This window comes from Zonotrichia albicollis, chromosome 3 (assembly GCF_047830755.1).
Source record: "Zonotrichia albicollis isolate bZonAlb1 chromosome 3, bZonAlb1.hap1, whole genome shotgun sequence".
Classification (NCBI taxonomy): Eukaryota; Metazoa; Chordata; class Aves; order Passeriformes; family Passerellidae; genus Zonotrichia; species Zonotrichia albicollis.
Window position 1 is genome coordinate 116530877 of NC_133821.1, and position 18577 is coordinate 116549453.

At 36.2% G+C, this 18577-nt stretch overlaps 1 protein-coding gene across 4 annotated transcripts in view; it reads right to left on the reverse strand.

Moving 5' to 3' along the window:
* ASCC3 (activating signal cointegrator 1 complex subunit 3) overlaps positions 1 to 18577 on the reverse strand; it is a 261720-nt gene that overhangs the window by 96670 nt on the left and 146473 nt on the right. For all 4 annotated transcript variants that reach the window (XM_074538569.1, XM_074538568.1, XM_074538567.1 and 1 more), the window contains 2 exons: positions 3479 to 3670; positions 2929 to 3153 (listed from right to left, as the gene is read on the reverse strand). In XM_074538569.1, coding sequence (XP_074394670.1) covers positions 2929 to 3153; positions 3479 to 3670 — 417 coding nt within the window. The remainder of the gene's footprint in view (positions 1 to 2928; positions 3154 to 3478; positions 3671 to 18577) is intronic.

The following is an 18577-nucleotide window of genomic DNA, read 5'->3' on the forward strand; positions in this document are numbered from 1 at the left end:
AATCACTGATTTACTATTCTGCTAATTTTTAGGAGGAAAAACCCCACAAAATCAAAGCAAACCTCAGATCTGCAGAAGAGAATCAACAGCAGACTGACATGCTGATATACCCATTCAAAGTCTTAATTTTGTTTCAGCTCAGTGTAGTAGGATATATTTCAGGTTTCCCCACTCTGTAGTTCTCCTAAGAACAAAAGCGCTGAAGCATCAAGATCAGCTCTCTCTGAGGTCAGGTAACAGCAAGTGCTGAAGGGCAAAATGCAGCAATGAGGAAGAAGCATCAAAGACATTTCTCCTAAACTCTTTAAGTATTGCATCTCAAGGTCTTTAGTTAAAGGTATTGCCTTTGTACTTGGTATCTTTAAATGGATTTTTATTCCATTTGTGGACAGTTTTTCAAGTACTTTCCTATTTAGAAACAGCTCCCTGTAGTGTTCCACTGCCTAACCACCCAGTTGACATAATTTTGTTTTCTGAACCTGCCGCTGGCTCACTGCAGCCAAAACATCCTGGTTCTTGTCCCAGGAGAGATGCAATCTTTTGCCATATTACTTCATGTACTACTTCACAAAACTCTGTCATATAATCTGGATTTGTTTTGTTCTCTCCTGAAGCATACAGAAAAACTGGTGGGCTCCTTTCACTGAAACAGATTTATTCCTTTGCCAATCCTCTCTGCAAATTTCTTGATTCTAGAGAATTATCTTTTATATGGATATATACTGCAATTTTTTGCACTATTGCCCAAATTTTCTCTCCTGCACCACATAAGTCTAGGTACAAAATTCAAGGCCCCTGGATTCCACGCAGCAATTCTGTGGCCAGGATTATATGCTGCATTACCATGAATATCTGAATCATTCTTAACATCCACCTATTTCTGCCAAGAGACCTGGTCTAAAAGCGATTTCATATTCTTGTGGAAACATGAAGTGTTTCCATACTTCCAACTGCTGCCTTCATTTTATCAGCCCTTCTTTCAGCTACTGGTGAGTCCATAACAAATTAAGAATTTAAACAATTCAGCAGTGATTCTGGCCTTTAATTTATTTCTCTTTACAACTGGAGAGTAAGCACTTGGATTTCTTGAACTACTTGTAATGAAAGTGCTCCTACAATATGTGGTTTTATTACCCATCAGTGCAGATTTCCTGGTGCTACCAACAGGCTCTGTTATGGAAAAGTTGTCAGTGGTCATCAACACACTTGTCTTGATTTCTGTAACACATCAGTCAAAACCCATATATTTTGTATCCATACAGTGCATTGTTACTACCAAAGGGGAGAAGATTAAAATTGAATGTGCTTCCTAAGACTACATACTTTATCATATGATGGCATATATTTTAAAATATGGTTTTTTTCCAGACTGGTGCAGCATATTGGAATAGTCATCTCCACACAAACTTAATTTCTTCTAAATCATCTCTATCTTTCTCAGAGAATTCTACTACCTTAGATCAAATCAGCATACACAGAAGTTTAGACTGACTCCAATTATAAGGAAATGTTATGAAGTTACTTTCCAAAAAACGCTGACACAATAGCTCTTTGTCAGTGCTCATAGATTTGGTTACCTGTAATCTGGCAGGTACCAATTTTTCCTGCATGTTATGACAGGAGGGTAAATAATGTCACATATGTTGCTTTCATGCCCTTGCTATACTCTTGCGCTTCATCACTATTTCTACTAACAATTATTTATCACTGTAATTAACAAAATCGTGCTTGCATCTTCAGCTTCTGTAACTGTATCACTTAATGGAATCTGGGGTAATTTTAAAGCCTGCCAAGAGTACACTGTTCTTTTCAGATTCCTATCATTACACAAAATCAGAAAAAAAGACTAACTTCCTAATATTTTATAAAATGTAGCAGACTCCTCTGCTGTGAAGGAAAGCCCACCCAATCCTTGTTTCACTCTCTGCTTCCTGTGTCTCAAAATAAGAACAAAGCTCTTCTATGAAATCTGGCTGGATTTTTGTCTAGTGAAAAGGCACAAGGTATCCCAAAACCAGACCGCTCTCTCCTGACTTATTGTGGTTCTGAACAATAACCACAAATATTCCTGACTTACACAACCAACTTTAGGAAGTAAATTTTTACTGCTAATGTGTCAGCTGCTACTATGCAATTTTAAATAACTGAATATCCATCCAGGTCCACTTAGAGAATATTCAGAGGTGTCTATTTCCAGGACCATTAAGTACTGTCAAAAGGAAATGGTTGAGAGCAATATACCTGCCCAATCAAAGTATGCCTTCCATTTATTTTTTCTCTTTTTTTTTTTTTGTGGTAGAAAGAGAGATGGGAAAATTGAAAAAGTGATGAAAAGACAAAATAAGCAAATATGTAAGAATTGTGTAGATAAAATAACAGACATCTTTAAAAGGCCATTCTTAATAGACCAAACTAAACCTCACATCTTTCAAAATGATAAGCAGTTTTATGTCACTGGACATTTAAGTTTAGCTAAAATGCTTGACTTCAACTGAAAAAATGTCTTGCGCCTTTGAAAAAAAAATGTTAAAGCCAAGTCCATTATTCTTCCTACGCTGCAGTCAAATATGTGAATTTGATTACATACAGAAAGACAGGCTTTAATTTTTTTGTGGATTTTACTTCTCAGTTACACAGAACACCTACTAAATTCTAAAAAATCACTTTGGATTAAAAGGTAAATGCTGCATTGCTACAGTTTTTTCTTAATGGTATTTTGACCCTCCATCCTACTTTGAATAGCTACTATATTTTGTAAGACCCCTTTTCACATATGTAGCAGTTCACTTAAACATACACACCTACACACTAACAGTAATAAAATATGGACAATGAAAATTTAATAAAGTGTGAGAATATTGCATTTTTGTTTTAAATAATGTCAATCCTTTAAAGTTTGCTAGTTTCTCCAAACAAATCAAAGGTTACCTCTGCATTTAAGTTGTCTGCAAGGCTTTCAAGAAACTGGCTCTCAATTGGGTTCTGCTGTGTAAGAAGAGTCAGGTAATGACTGAGTTTATCATGAGTTGTAATAATGATGCCTTCTCCGAATTTGTCAAACTGAGGCCGTCCAGCTCGACCAAATATCTGCATGACATCTAAAATTCCAAGGTCAACAAAGGAGCCTCTTTTTGCAGCATATATTTGTGTTCCCTGGTTGAGGAAAAGTTAATAAAAATTAACATAAATACACATGAATATAATCCTGATGAGCTGAATACTGAAATTAGGCAAATATGGTATGATTTCAGAAGTTTACTTTAACTAATCCTTTCATAATCTTTGATATATTTAAATCTTTACTATACAAACTAGACGCCCACTGGAGAGAATCAGTTTAATGAGATATAAATAACATTTCAAGTCAATCAGATACTTCCCCTCCAGGCCCAAAACTCACAAGAAATCTTGCTATCTATACTTCTTCACAGGTTTCTTTTAAGACAGATAACCCCTTGCAGAGTATGGAAACTCTTACCTTAATAACAACAGCATGAGCAGGCAGATTGACGCCCCAAGCAAGTGTGGCTGTACAAACCAAGACTTTGATATGTCCATTAGAAAACAAGTTCTCAACCAAACTTCTGTCCTGCCGCAGCATTCCCGCGTGGTGAATGCTAAATCCATCCGGAAACAGCTCACGCAGCTGCTTATTTCTGGATCTCTGTACCTGGAGTGGGCAAGAATAACAATTAAATTCACTTCTAATTGCAGCACAAGAAGTATGGTATTAAAAAAAAAATACAGGAAAATTTTTGAATATTATTATGAGTCATAAGAAAGAAACTATTTCTATTAAGATTGGACTTTCCATCAAGGCCAGTTTGTGATGATTTTCTACAAATTAGTATTTCAATACTTGTTTTCTGAAGAATACCCTTAATTCTATACAAGACTGCAAGAAGTTTAATCTGTGTAATTAAAAAGTGTAGTTTCACTTAAATGGAGATTCAAGGTAACCAACAGTGAGTACATGGAAACTGAGAATTCTCCTATAATTTTTCCTTAAAATAAACTCTTTCAGAGTGTGGAGGCAGCTTGGGCAGGCTCGAGGCACTGGGCCACACAGAATACTGCCCATGAGGGAGGGGACACCCTTCCCCATCCCCAGCCATTGCATGGGTGCAGCACAGCCTGAATCAATAAATTCATGGTACAGAATCAAACTGTTCATCTACCCCTCATTTTCCTTTTCCCATAGGCAGGAGGCTGAGATGTCAGTCTGCAAAACCTCCAGCCTCCTGCAGGGTATGAGCTCTGTGAGCATTATTTCTGGGCGCTGGCTTTATCATGCTTCATCTACACTGAACACTGACTCCACGTTATGAAAAACTAATATACTTCCCTAACTTGCCCCAAACACCCCTGATTTTCTGCCTGTCTCTTCCACATTCCTATCTGCTGCACTAACTGCCTTCCAAAACCAGCTGCTGCTAAATGTGATACCAAAAGGGTTGTGGTAATGACAATTCCAATGTTTTTCTAAACCAGATTTCTTTATCTTTGTCCATGGAGAATTTCCACTTTTCCAAACCACATGAAGGTTAAGTAGCATTTAATTCTCACTTTCAGCCATGTGTATTATAGTGCATTAATCCTAGATAAAATTAGATTTTTATTGGTTTTATTGTTGATGTTGTTATCTCTTCACATTTACCATTTCCTGACACACAGCCACTGAAAAGTTGATTTATGGGATACAGAGTGGGTAAAGCAAAGCAAAACATGGTTCACAGTACTGGCAAACTGCCAAACATGAACAATAAATCTCTGCAAACACAGAAACAAATAGGGAGATGGCAATGCAATTATAAAAGGAGGACATGAAAAGAAAAATATTGTAGGAAAAACACATTTCTCAGTTTCTCAATTATCCAGCTTTTCAATATCTGATCTTTCCCGCTTTAGCAGTAATTATTTACTATTCGTTTAAAGGAAATCAAATTCAGCTTTTAAACTACACATGACTTTTTGGCAAATTTAATTAACTGCTGTAGTGCCTAAAAATGAATAAATAATAAATTGATAAAGTGGCCCCGCAGTTCATGAGGCTTATTCTTCATGAGCTAACAAATAGAACCAAATATTTCATAAAGAGCACAGATGCACCAAGGTTTGCCTTTATTGATTATCAACAAAAAAATTCACAGAAGGTTGTGGAAAATTCATTTCAACTGCTTCTGTGACACAGAAATTTGGATTGCTCCTGATTATATCTGGAACTTGGAGTAAGCATTCAAGTATGAATTAGCTCTTTTCTTAAATAAGTGATTAAACAACCATCAAAAAATTCACTTTTTTAGAAGAACTTTCTGTGTTGGTGTCACATGCCTATTTTATATGCATTAAGGTATCTACTTTTCAAAATCCACAATTATTCAATATAAAAACCATTGCACTTTAAATATTATAATCTTAGCTAAAAAGGCAGAATCTTGCTCTGAAATCCTCACAATTTAAAAATTTCATACCTTTGTAATTTGATTGCTTATGGCATTTAATGTAAGGAAAGACAGGGCAATATACAAATAGAAAGGTAAGAATAGTAGGATTTTGTAGTAGATATAGAAGAAAACTATTTGTTTATGGTTTTAGGAAATACAATTTTATCAATTTATAAGAAAGGAATTTGTGAATACAGTAAAAAGAAAGAGGAAGGAGAAAGATTTGTGACAGAAAACATATAAAGAAATGGCAATGCTAGTCTGACTATAATTCAACACTGACAAGCTTAAGCTTAATCTAAACTGTTCAAAAATACATAGGTACACTTACATGTTGCATTTAACAAGAATAAAAACCTAGTTCTAAAATCTACCACACATTCTAAAACAACATCTTTGAAATATTTAAAATGTACAGGTTCATTTATTGAATCTGTGAAGTGCTAGACTTCCAGTCTACACAGCTAACAGGTTTAGAAATATAGGAAATTTTTTTTCCATGACAGGAGATGATGAACTTTTTTAAATGAAAAAAATCACAGGTCACTTTTGACAAAGGAAAAAACCAAATGCTGAGGAAATAAAATTGCTAGTTATTCTGGATGATTCTATTAACTACACAGAAATGGAAATTATTTTCTTCCCATAAATATGTGTTCACTTTAGATTACAAAGATACAAGGCAACTTAGTTCAAGAACAATGATATAATCCAATTTTATAAAATTCACTTGAGAAAATAAAATAAAAAACCGATTCCCATATTGCAGCAATGCCTAAAAAAATTGCTCACACAATGCATCATTTAAGCATATTTGCTTTTGAACAAACCTTTTAAACTCTTGTGAAAATGAAGTGCATGGCTCTTGTATTTTATCTGAATTTTAATGGTTACAGAGACAACAGAACCAAGAACTACTAAATAAAGGACCTGAATATATAAAAAGTTATATTGCTTCCACCTTGTTGTATTACAGAATAAAACTAAGAGGTTTTACTTAGAATTTATACAAAATGTTACTAAGTGCCTCAGGTGTATGGAGAAGTTGTTATTATGAGGTATAGCACTGGTCTCCTGATTAGAATTGATTTTCTTTCCCCTCCCTTATTGCTCAAGAGGGCTGTAGATTTATGACATTTGCTTACATGTGTGTGTGCATCTAAAACAGTATGTGTTAAATAAATTCCCAGTTTAGCTTGCAGCCACCTATATTTCTCCTTTAAATGTCTTGAATTTCATGCAATTCTTGATTAAGACACATGAAAAATGCCACAATTAGACATAGAAAAATGTCCTGCCTAATTTTAATGCAAAATGATGCATACATATCAGGAAAAAGGAAATCCAACTTTTCTACTAAAGACTTATGAAAGGTAACACTCTTCCTTACTCCTTTCATGCATCTGGTACCACAAAGGAATCATCATTCATAACAACTATAAGGTGTACACTCTTTGAAATACTCATACAGTGAATCAAACAATGATTTAAAAATTTTTAGAAGGCCTATAGATACCTTTTTCTCTTAGTTTATATAGAAAGAAGGTGAAAAGAGCAATAAGGCTTGATTATGAGAAGCAGCTGCCAATAAATTGCTTCTCGATATGTGAAACATGAATTTATGGTTTGTTTTGTTGGTTCTTTTTTTAATCTCCAATTGCTACCCTCATCTAGGACAAACAAAGTAGATAATCACTACTTGCTATGATAATTTTTTTTCTTTCTGTAGATTACTCATTTTTCTTTTATGCATGCTCATTTTAAGATATTGCTTGAAATTCTGAATTTGGGTGTTTTTCCCACTAATAATGCAGTTTTTGACTCTAACTGTATATAAAGGAGTCCCATGTTTTTCCCTGTAACAAAAAAATTACTATTAGGATATTCTGTTTTCTCCCACTAATAATGCAGTTTTTGACACGTGTATTCTCTTTCAATAACAAAAATGGCACAGACTATTCTAGCATTTTTCTCACAATCTCCTTACTACAGAAAACTTCATGCTCATGACCACATGACTCAATCTTTGTAATTTCCTTTCTGTGGAGTTCACTATAGGGCAGCACTTGCACTTGGTTCAGAATGCACCATTATATTTGTTCACTGGTTTGAGCAATCCTGAGCAATTTATTGCCACCCTCCATTCTCTGCACTGTCCTGACACCCTGCAAAGTGGCAGCTCTTAATTTTGAGGCCTCATTAGCCTCCCTTGATGAGTGTTGGAGCTCAGATAGCACAGAAATCACAGACACCACACAAAGTAAGGAATCTTTTGCTGCAGCCTTCAATGAACAGCAATTATCATTAGTACTCCTACTGTGTGATGAATACAGGTCAAATACACCCAAGTAACTATTTTGTAACTTTGCTCAAGACATCCAAAAATGTAATTTGTAGGCTGACCTAAATTGTTTAAGTTGCAACAAGACAAAAGTCTCCTCTGCCTCATTCATATTACTAAAACTGCTGAATCTGCTCTGCTGGTTCATTTTAAGAACACTGACTGTCTTTCAAAATTTATGAGATCAGGGTAGCATGGAAAAAAGTGTCCATCTACTCCAGAAGTAAAGGTCAGCTCACAGAAGCAGAATGAAAAAGGGAAGTTGAAGAGTCCATCCATGGGCTTATTGCTGTTTCATAAATATAAAAGAACTAAGTATGAGAGAAACAGAAAAAAATGATCAAAGGATTGCATGATCATTCACCATTTTTGCTCTTCAGAATTTACTACATCCATGTTGCATATTAATTTACCTATATATATGCAAAAGTTTTATTCTTTTATTTTCAACTTCTGTTTCAAAGGAGAGATCTTTGATGGTGTAAATAAAACCACTAGAGGTTTTTTTTTTTAATATGACTTCAGAATATAGTAATTTTTTTTTAGAGGGAAAAACATGAGACTCCTTTATATGCAGTTAGAGAAGTACATGAAACCTAGAGAAAATACTATGAAAGATAAGCAGTAACAGTATCTGAGACTTTATGACAACTATTGTATGGAGAAATACAGATTTGAGTCAAAAGGGAGAAAAAGGGTAAGCATTTGAGGTACAATGATTTCACTTGAGGGCTGTTCTTTAATGAATTAGAACTGTTATTTGTGTCATTCCACTTGTATTGTCTGCACAACTATTAAGCTTTCAGCAGCTGTTTCTAGGACAAGGATAAGGCCGCATTTTTTGGGGTAGCAGTAAGATTCCTTGCCTTAGCTTCACTGAGTGCTCACCCTGCAGCCGGGTCCTGTTTTTTTGCCATAAATTTTTTTCTAAGACAGTAGACTTAAGGAAGTTGTGCTCAGCTTTAACATCTGTGGAGTTGGAGTCCCCAAAACTCCTGAGAGCTCTCCTCAGCAAGATGACACTCATGACCTAGCAGATAATTTCTGGAGGGATGCAGGCTGCCCAATATGCTATTCTACTAAAGGAGTATGCATGCTCATTCCCTACACCTTCACTTTTTTAATGTATCTAACTATCCACTTTGTGTAGTTTTCCTGAAGTAGTACCTCTGCTTAACACTTACTCTTTTACTGGGATATAATTAGTTGGTACCTGGCAAGACATTATTTGAAGATGGCAATTCTAACAAACAAATGTGAATCAGTTTAAATCTCTCCTGAAGAGTCAATAATCTAATTGTCTCCCTCTGGCAATTTAAGTTCACTGTATAAAACTTAGGATTTTTTAAAGCTATGAGTTACTGTCTGATCAATTTACAGATATCACCTCAGTTAATTCTGTAAAGTGCTTTAAAAACACCTCTGAAGGAGAAGGAAGGAGAGTAGTGGGGCTGCTCCAATCAGAACAGTTTAAAAAGAATTCCTATAAATTCTACTTTGATTCTCTTTTTGATTCACAAAGGAAGGAAGTATAAGGCAGAATTTCTGGCAGGTTTTTTTCTATTGTCCTGTCCTTACCACTGATCCTAACTTATTCATTGCATAAGGCTGTGTTTCATCCAGTTGGTACCTTAGGGAGTGATGATTAGCAGTGAAAGAAGGGATTGGCATGGTGTCCAGAAATGTCTTGCTTTTTTCAGTGTGTTCTTTTTACAGTACACTGTTACATCATAGCAGCCCCATTTTTTTCCACTGGAAAAGTTTAATGGTTCATAGAGAATGAATTATTCCGTGGGAAAAGGAGGAACAGCCTTCAGATTTTAAAACTTGTGCAAGAGCATTTAATGTAATCTTTGATTCCTCAGGTCTATAATCTATAATGCAGTAGACAGAAGCGTTTACAGACCTCACTGATCAGAGAAGCTAAGGAAATGTAGTATAATGTTTAAAACGTTGCATTTTTGTGCCAGCCAGACAAGTCAATAATGAAAGAAATGTGAATGCAAGTCTGACCATGCACAAATGATGGATTTTGGATGGACAAGTCACTGAGGATGTAGGCATAGTTTCCAATTACCTCACTTACTGCCTAAAAAAACCACCCATCAAGCAAAAAAAGGAACTATTTGTATAGACAATACACTACTTCAACCTCAGCCAGAATTTTATAACATGGACCACAGTAACCTAATGTTTTACTTCAAGCCAAACTGCAATGTCTGTCTTAAAAGTGAATAAATAAATAATTCTCAAATAAAAGGGTTTAAGAACTTAGACTGAAAGACAATTCCAGCAGTAGATTTAGACAGAAAGGAAATCTTCATTATAATCAACCAGTTTAAGCACCACCTCTCAGTGAAGATAACAACATTTTTCATATATTTTACAATGAAAAGCACATTTCTCATAGCAAGTAAAATAAAATTATATAGAGAAATCTTTATACTGCTTCAGTGTGTTGAAATACTGGACTTCCTCAAATCTGTGACACCAATCTGTGACTAAATAATCTCAAATCTTATTAAGACAAGTGTCAAAACAGTTTAACAACAACATGAAAATGCACATCAATTAATACTGAATTAATGATATAACATCACAATTTTAAATTGCATGCAAAATAATTCTAGTCAAAATCTTTCTTTCTTTCTCATCAATTTAGAATTCAACCACTCTCATTCTGGGAACAGAAGTATGAAACATGTAAAATACAGCAAAGTATCTATTTGTCTCCAGTCTTTGAGACAATAAGTCCTGTTGCCATGTTTGATAACCACTTGGAGGACACAGATGAACAAAAACATCAATCTTGGTCTGTTTTGCTGACAGCAGAAGTTTTCAGTATGGTGTTAAAAACTAGCTGGTGGGGAAGATACACAGCATGGAAAGAAATTGATAGAGCGAGAGTTTGATGACATGCAAGGATGAATTTTTACTGGTTTCACTTTGAATACTGACAACCTCTGGAGACCTAGTTAAATCTTTTGTTGCTGTGCTTAACTGTGCAAAGATTTCAATATTTCTGCCTCAACAGGAAAGTGATACTGCATGGTGTCTATAAAAACATTTGTTATATTTGAGAACACAACTTTTGCTTTGCAATAATCAAAATTGCCACTCTGCTGAGCCATGACAAGACTGAATGCATTTTCAGTGAGAAACAACAAAAGCAGAAAGTCTTTTAAAGTTCTTCCTAATACTGCTGCACCTTACTTAATACATATCATAACTATTTTTACTGCAACTGCTCCTCAAAGGTTGTATTGACTGAGACATTATTAAACCTGCAAGAAAAATATTTTGTGAACATTAAGCATATTTCTCATGCCATAATTAAACCACAAATGTCCACTAAACTTCACACCTATGTAAAGTGACAGACTGAGGATTCTCTGGAAGAATGGAATTTTTCTCACAATTCTTACAGGTAATGGGAAATGTGCAGTATGGATTAATAGTTTACATGGTTTTCAAATAGCTGTAGACTGGCATTATTACGCATGACCATGAAAAGCTGGACCTCATTTTAAACCAGGAAAGTAATTTTTAGAGAGATGAACACTACTAAATATTAAATGTCTTGATTATGCATTGTGGCTTGGTTTCTCCACTCTTTTAACTTCTGTCCTGCACAGCATGGAAGACAAGCATAACAATACTATGAAGGCACAATAAAAAAACCTGGAAGTCAGTAAAAGTGACAGAAATTCCTGCACTAAAAAATTTCACAATTATATTCGCCACTCATAAACCAACTTGAACTATGTAACTTGAATTTTAAAAAGAAAAAAAAAAAAAAGAAACAAACTGGATCATCAGACCATCTGCAGCACTGTAAACCCAAGCTTTTTTCACTGCTACCAGTGTAATATGAAAAGGAAATTCATGATGTAACTAGCATTACTTAAAGGTTTTGTTTTTTGGTTTTTTTTTTTTTTTTTTAATTGGTAAGCTAATATTAAACAAGTCTCAGAACTAAAGACATTTTATTCCTCCTGTGTGTTTGCCATTACAGAAGAATTTCAGGGATTCCTTAATAACCTTTGTAGTTCAGGGTTGTCAAATGTTAAATCTCACAAGAAAAGCAATTTTGAGAACTCTCCAAAGGATTTGAAGGATCACACATGTTTATGCATTCTCATACTGCAATGTTTATATAGTAACATCTGATCAATTGTATTAAGTGGTAACTACTTACTTCATTTGATATACAACTAAGAAACAAAAAAAATCTATAAAGAAACTAATAGACTTCTAAGGGATAAGACCAGTAAAACCTGATTTCCTATGAAGTTTATATTCCTTGTGCCTCTGGCCCAACTCAAATGCTAGCTCCATCTGGTTTGCCTAACCTCATCTCTCCCAGAATTATTTCACTGCATTACTGTTTCATAAACTTATCCACTGCACCCTCAGGACAAAAAATACATCTTAAAAATGGCAACTGTGAGGCTTACGCTGATTTTTAACACAGACATCCAGTTATTACTAACACCTTTGACAACGGTGTTGTCATTTTCACTAGTTTAATTCCAAATTACTTGCAGACTGCTCTCAAGTTCTGCGAATTCAGTGCACAACTGTGAAGACTGTTGACTATGGAACATCACTCAAAATCAGGTTTAAAGGTAATGAAGTCATTATGCAAGTGAGAGGGCGCAAAAGCAGCACCTAATAAGCGACAGAACAAGAAGGTTTCTATTGCTGTGCTCTTATGGCCAGCATAGTTGGGAATTTGGAGTCAGCTTGTCAGCTAAACTGAGGCAGCTTTAGGCTTGCTGCCAGAGGAAACCAGCAGATGCAATAAATGAGCATTGTTCAGTCACCTCCAAACAGCTTAATTTTACCCCCAGATCCTGTTCAAATACAGGGTATTTTCCCACAGACCTCTGCTAAGTTAAAAGACCCCTTATAGTTTCAAACTCTACTGAAAAAAATCAGGTTTTTTTACTCACCTCTCTTAAAAAAACCCTCCCCTCAAATTCAGCCATTATAGCACCAGTATTTTATGCTACCTACTAACATTTTATTTGCTATTTCATAAAGCCTGCAAGATAATTGCTTTGTAAAGTTTAGAAACCACAGAGATGAACATATTTATGTATAATTAAATATGGCTTTGAAAGACTGTTTTCTACATCTACAGTTCTTTAAGCATTTACATAACCTAGCACATATACCTCCCACCCAAGGCTGATATTTTGAGCAAAGGAATACTTCATTTTCTTGTTCAAGTAATTTTTATAACATATTTACAGAGATTTGGGGAGAAAAAAAACCCACTGCATTGATCTTAATTTATCCATCTGCCTTGGGGTTTATAAACAAGATTAGAAACCCTCTACAAAACTGAGGAGCTTGCAATTGTTAAGCTATTGTAATTTATTTACTGTTCTTTTAAAGCAGGATATACAGTTTCTTCATCAAACTAACTTTAATTGTCCTACATAGCAGGTAAAACTCCAGGGAAATATAAGAAAATATCTCACATATCAAACACACCACGGAGACCAAGTTGTCTGATATGGGAAGAGGAAAGGAGATTGTTACTTTCTCACTTAACACAGTACATAGCAGCACAAGCAGGTGAGAGGAGAGCTGCTGTGCTGATTGCTTGCACAGTCCCTCTCCAACCCTCATTAATTTCCATTTTTCACACTCTGTTTACTTATCTTGCATACATTACTGCTAATGACTGTTCAACAGTGTCAGATGCCACACTATGAGCTTCATTTTCTTTAATATTTTAATTATATTAACATTCTTCTGTAAAATTAGTAGTCATATCTGTTAAAATCATTACATCCTTCATGCATTTAGTCTCCTTAAAAGAGCTTTTCATTTCACAACTCTACCTTCTTTTAAGAGCAGCCTGTGAGAGACTGAAATGTGAAAGGCTGGTGATTCAAAGCAATTGGCCATTTGTGGAGCTGGCAGGGTGCTTTGCTCTGGCCAGGTTTGCATCCCTGCTCTCCCAGCCAAGGGCAGGAGAATTTCGTATTTGTGGTGGGGAAACCTCTAATCCCCATAAGGCAAATAGCAGACAAAGTGATAAATTATTTGGGCTAATATATGTACTAATAAAAATGTACACAACGCTTCCTTAAGTCAAGGGTTGGCATTAAGTAATAACATTTTAGAACAGAGTATCTTTTTTATTGTTTTAAGTTGAAAAAAATAACCGGGACTGAAGTAAAAGCACATTAAAAAGGAAGTGATTTTCCTACTTTAAGACTGAAAGCTAATACTACTTACGTAAAACAGTTCTATAGATATCACTGCAAACACATTCAAAACATATCAGTAGCTTTCCTAGATAAAGACAACCACTTGATCTATACAGAATAAACCACACACCATGGTACAGTGCCAAGACAAATATAATGTTTGAGGCTTATGTAAAACATGCATACTACAGGGTTATCATCAGAATATCAGTCCTCGGTGGTTTCAAGATGGTAATACTGAATTATGAATTAAAATCAAAATAAAAAGAGTGAAGAATCTTTGACTCCTGCCCTCTGAAAAAACTTTTAATTAGAATCAGTGCGACACATAGTTTTAAGACTTTTAGTTGCACTTGATTTTCTCATTTTACACTTTGAAAACTCACTAAAATATGCTATATTGTATATAAAATGGATGTAAACAACATAATGTACAAGTAATATTATAAAATACAGAGTCAGAGATGATGAAGAAGACCTTCAAGATCATTGTCTAACCTTTGAACTAATATGACTATACCCACTAAACCACATTGTGAAGTGCCACATCCAATTATTTTTTCAATAATTCCAGGGATGGTAAGACCACCATTTCCCTGGGCAGCCTGCTCCAGCGCTTGGCAACCTTGGTGACGAAATTTTTTTGCAACTTGTGGCCACTTTCCTTTGTCCTATCACTGGTTGTCTGGGAGAAGAGGCTGATTTTCACCCAGCCACAATCTCCTTCCAGGCAGTTGTGGAGAGCAATGATGCCCTCCCAAGTGTCCGTTTCTCCAGACTGAACACCCCCAGCTCCCTCAGCTGCTCCCTATAGGACCTGTGCTCCAGACCCTTCCCCAGCTCTGCTGCCCTTCTCTGGACTTGCTCCAGCCCCTCAATGTCCTGCCTGGAATGAGGGCCCCAAAACTGAACATGGGATTTGAGGTGTGGCCTCACCATGCTGAGTACAGGGGGGCAATCACTGCCCTGGCCCTGCTGGCCACGCTGCTGCTGACACAGGCCAGGGTGCCTTCTTGGCCACCTGGGCACACTCCTGGCTCATATTCATGCTGCAAAGCAAGGCTGGATATCATATCATCACTTATCTTTAGGAACTAGTTTACATATCTAAGAATATTTTATTTTGTGAATTCCAGTCTCAATGTCAGAAGTTATTCAACAAAAGTATCTCTTTCTGTTCATTTTATGTTTGCATATCAGCTATTTTTTAAAATTTAGTTTTGAGTGCCAAATATAGAATTGCCAATTCTGTTGTCAAAGAAATTTTACACGGAATGGAAAGAGAGGGGCCACACTGACCTGTAACACTGATTGTATCTCAGTAACCCCAGTGACCACTTGCTAGAGGGAAACTTGGTGAGCCCGTTTTCTATAAAATTATCAGACAGTCTTTCTGATAGTACCTGTAGAAATGGATTAATTGTAATTCTTGGCATAGCCTTTTCATTCCTGAGATCCACCTAGAACATACTCCCTACTCTATTTCTTCTTTGAGAAGGCATCATTTAAGATAAGATGTTCGCTTCATCATACTTGTTTAATTTGCAGGCTGCTAGTATGGAAGCTAAGAGGGCTGGCTAGCGCTGTCTGGTGCAGAGAAATCTCTATGCAAAAGCAAAGCAATTGAGTGACCCTTTGAGACAGGCCACTTGACATCAGCTTGGTATGGCAGGGTTCAGTTTGAGATAGAAACTCGGCAGATGTCTACACACACATCTGCACATCTGCAGGAGTCTGAGCACCCAGTTTGTCAGCTCAAACACAGCCAGTGGTGTTGGATTTCTGGTCTGTTTGGAGGGCCTGGAAAGGCCCGGAGTGGCCTTGGGACAGCCCGCGTATCGAAGGACGAGAAGAGGCTTCAGTTCTTCTTTCGGTCTTTATGTTTATTAATTGTTTATCTAAAAGATTTTCTTTCAGCCCGACAGAGCTCTGCTCAGCAGCCAGCCATGAGCACACTCCCTGCCCTCCGGACAGTCACCTATCTTTATACCCATTGTTACGTGTACAATATTTATCATTTTTCCCCAATACCTTTCACCCTTATTGCCCGGTGCACTTTCAGTAATGACCAATCCCAAAGTGCCACCATCACCACAGAAGATGGAGGAGAAGAAGAAGAAGAAGAAGGACAGGACACACCCCAATTCCTCCATCTTACTTCTCTAAACCCCCCTGTACAGAAATCCTAAACCCTGTGTTTCACTCTCTAATTAACCAATCCCTTCACCATTCACCCCGGTGAAACCCTCCTGTCCTCATACAGGTGTCGTCTCCTGTGTAGGATCAAAGTCCAGCCACCAGACACTTCTGGAACATTCCAGGACTCCCGAGCCCCGCAAGGGTGCTCTCGGTGGCTCAGCACCTCAGGACTGAGATCCTGAGATCCGACACAGTGGGAGCCGGGCAGCAGAGCTGTGCAGTGCTGCTGCTCCCTGCCATGTCTGCTCGTGGATGAGCTCAGGCTCCAGTGCCTGAAGCACTCTGAACTTCACCCACTGCAACAGCAGCTCAGACACATCACACATTTGTATTTTGTAGTTACCATGTGCAGTCTCCTAAAACCCCCGTGCTATAATTTCAGCTGGAAAAGCACTCCATGTTTCAAATTTAGGCTAATGAACAAGAATTATCCTGGAAAGAATAAAAGACAAATTAGACCTTCAAATAACTTTCCATTGCAACAAATTTCTATTGTAACTGACTCAGGTGGCATTTTCCCAACTCTCCCAGATGGCACATATCACTAATAGCTCTTAATTATCACTCAATATTCCAAGTAAATTGGAACTTAAATTATCTGCCTTCACACTAATCTCTGCTTATTCTAATACTCATACATTAAAATTAATCAGATCATCCTATGTTTTAAATGCTGAACATAACAGAACTAAGGAACATCACAGTAAAAGCAGGAATGGGGACTTTACATCCTTTCTATTGATGACAATGGCAACTTAATCAGGGGACATTATTTATCACAAACTCACTTCAGATTTTTTAGATCCCCTAAATGTATTTATGCAACCCCTATACATTCCTATAGCCCTTCCTTTGCGATGGACCATCAGGTGTACAAATTCACAGTTTGGCATCACCAGACTCAGTACAGGTCATAGTGCTACTTGAAAGTATGACAAAATCCAGTTTTTCCCCATGTGACAAAGCTGATAAGAACATACTCCAACCAAAATGTTCCCAAACTGTGGTCAGATGAATAGTGGGATTAAATGCATACTTAATGTCAATTTCTCTCTAGGAAGAAAAAGGATAAGAGGTGTTAAGTAATTTTTTTTCTTATCTGTCCAATTTTCTACAGTTATTGGTTTAATTTCTAGTTTGAGAGCAAAATTCCAGACTATTTTGTATTTGATAAAATGAGTTGAATGTGAAATTCCAAAGTTGTCTGAGATTCCTGAGTATAAATTCAGTCATGGAGGAAGAGGGATTTCCATTAATACCAGAAATAAATAAAAGTTTTATGAGGAATTTCACTCCTACCCTCTCAAAATCCCAAAAGAAAATGCTTTGTAGAGTATTGGCCCACTTTCAACCTCTACCATTACACACAGTATATACTTTATAGAACAGAAAACTGAACTCAAGAAAATCTATATTATGGCTTTAACTCCTAAAGTCCCATATTTACACCAGCCCCTTTACAGTCACTAGAAAGCTGATATTTTTCCCTCAAAAATAGATGGAAACTCATAGAACCTTTTGACAAATCTGTGTTCAAGTGTAATCAATTAATCCTCATGCATTTTCTCCATCTAATCCCTGTTCTGATGCCAGAAGCTAATTTCACACATATCTTTTATAAGGGGAAATACAAATTTGAAAGATACAATTTTGAAAGATACAAATATTGACTTTTCCTATTTTCTATTAAGTGTTATTCTGGTAATCAAAACAATGACTAAAAGACATAGACAAATAAATGCTTAAAACTGTCAACTTTTAAGCTTCCTAAAATATGTGTTGGTCAAGAATTTTTACATCTTTTAAGAAAAAGTGAATGCAGCCAGTATTACATTACTATACAGAAATATGTATATGTACTATGCAAGTAAATTATGCATTATAATTATTTCACTTATACCTTATCTGTTCTGTGTTTATAATATCATCTATTAATGGATGCCAGAGGAGAAAAAGGAAAGAATAAAGAAGGGGAATAAGAAAGAAATTATCTTAGGAATTTCATACATGGGTTAAGAATCCGTCTTTCAAGTCAAGAAGAGTGATGCACCTCAGGCAGATGCCTGGAAGTCAAACGCATTTTAATTCTCAGTCATCAAAATGCTCAGAGAAGTGAAACAAGGATCAAGGGCCTTTGCCGACCACAAAAAAGCGACATTTATCAGCATTAAAAGGTACTGCCACAAGGTGGCTCTCCATACTCAGGATTGAAAACTATGACTCAAAAGATGAAATAAAAATCTCCATTTGCTTTGTTTTCTTAAAATTGTAACTGATATGTTTCACCTCCCTTATTCCAGAACACATTTATTTCCACACTAGGAAAATACTTCGAAAACATTTTAAATTCCAGCCAAGAGGTTTCT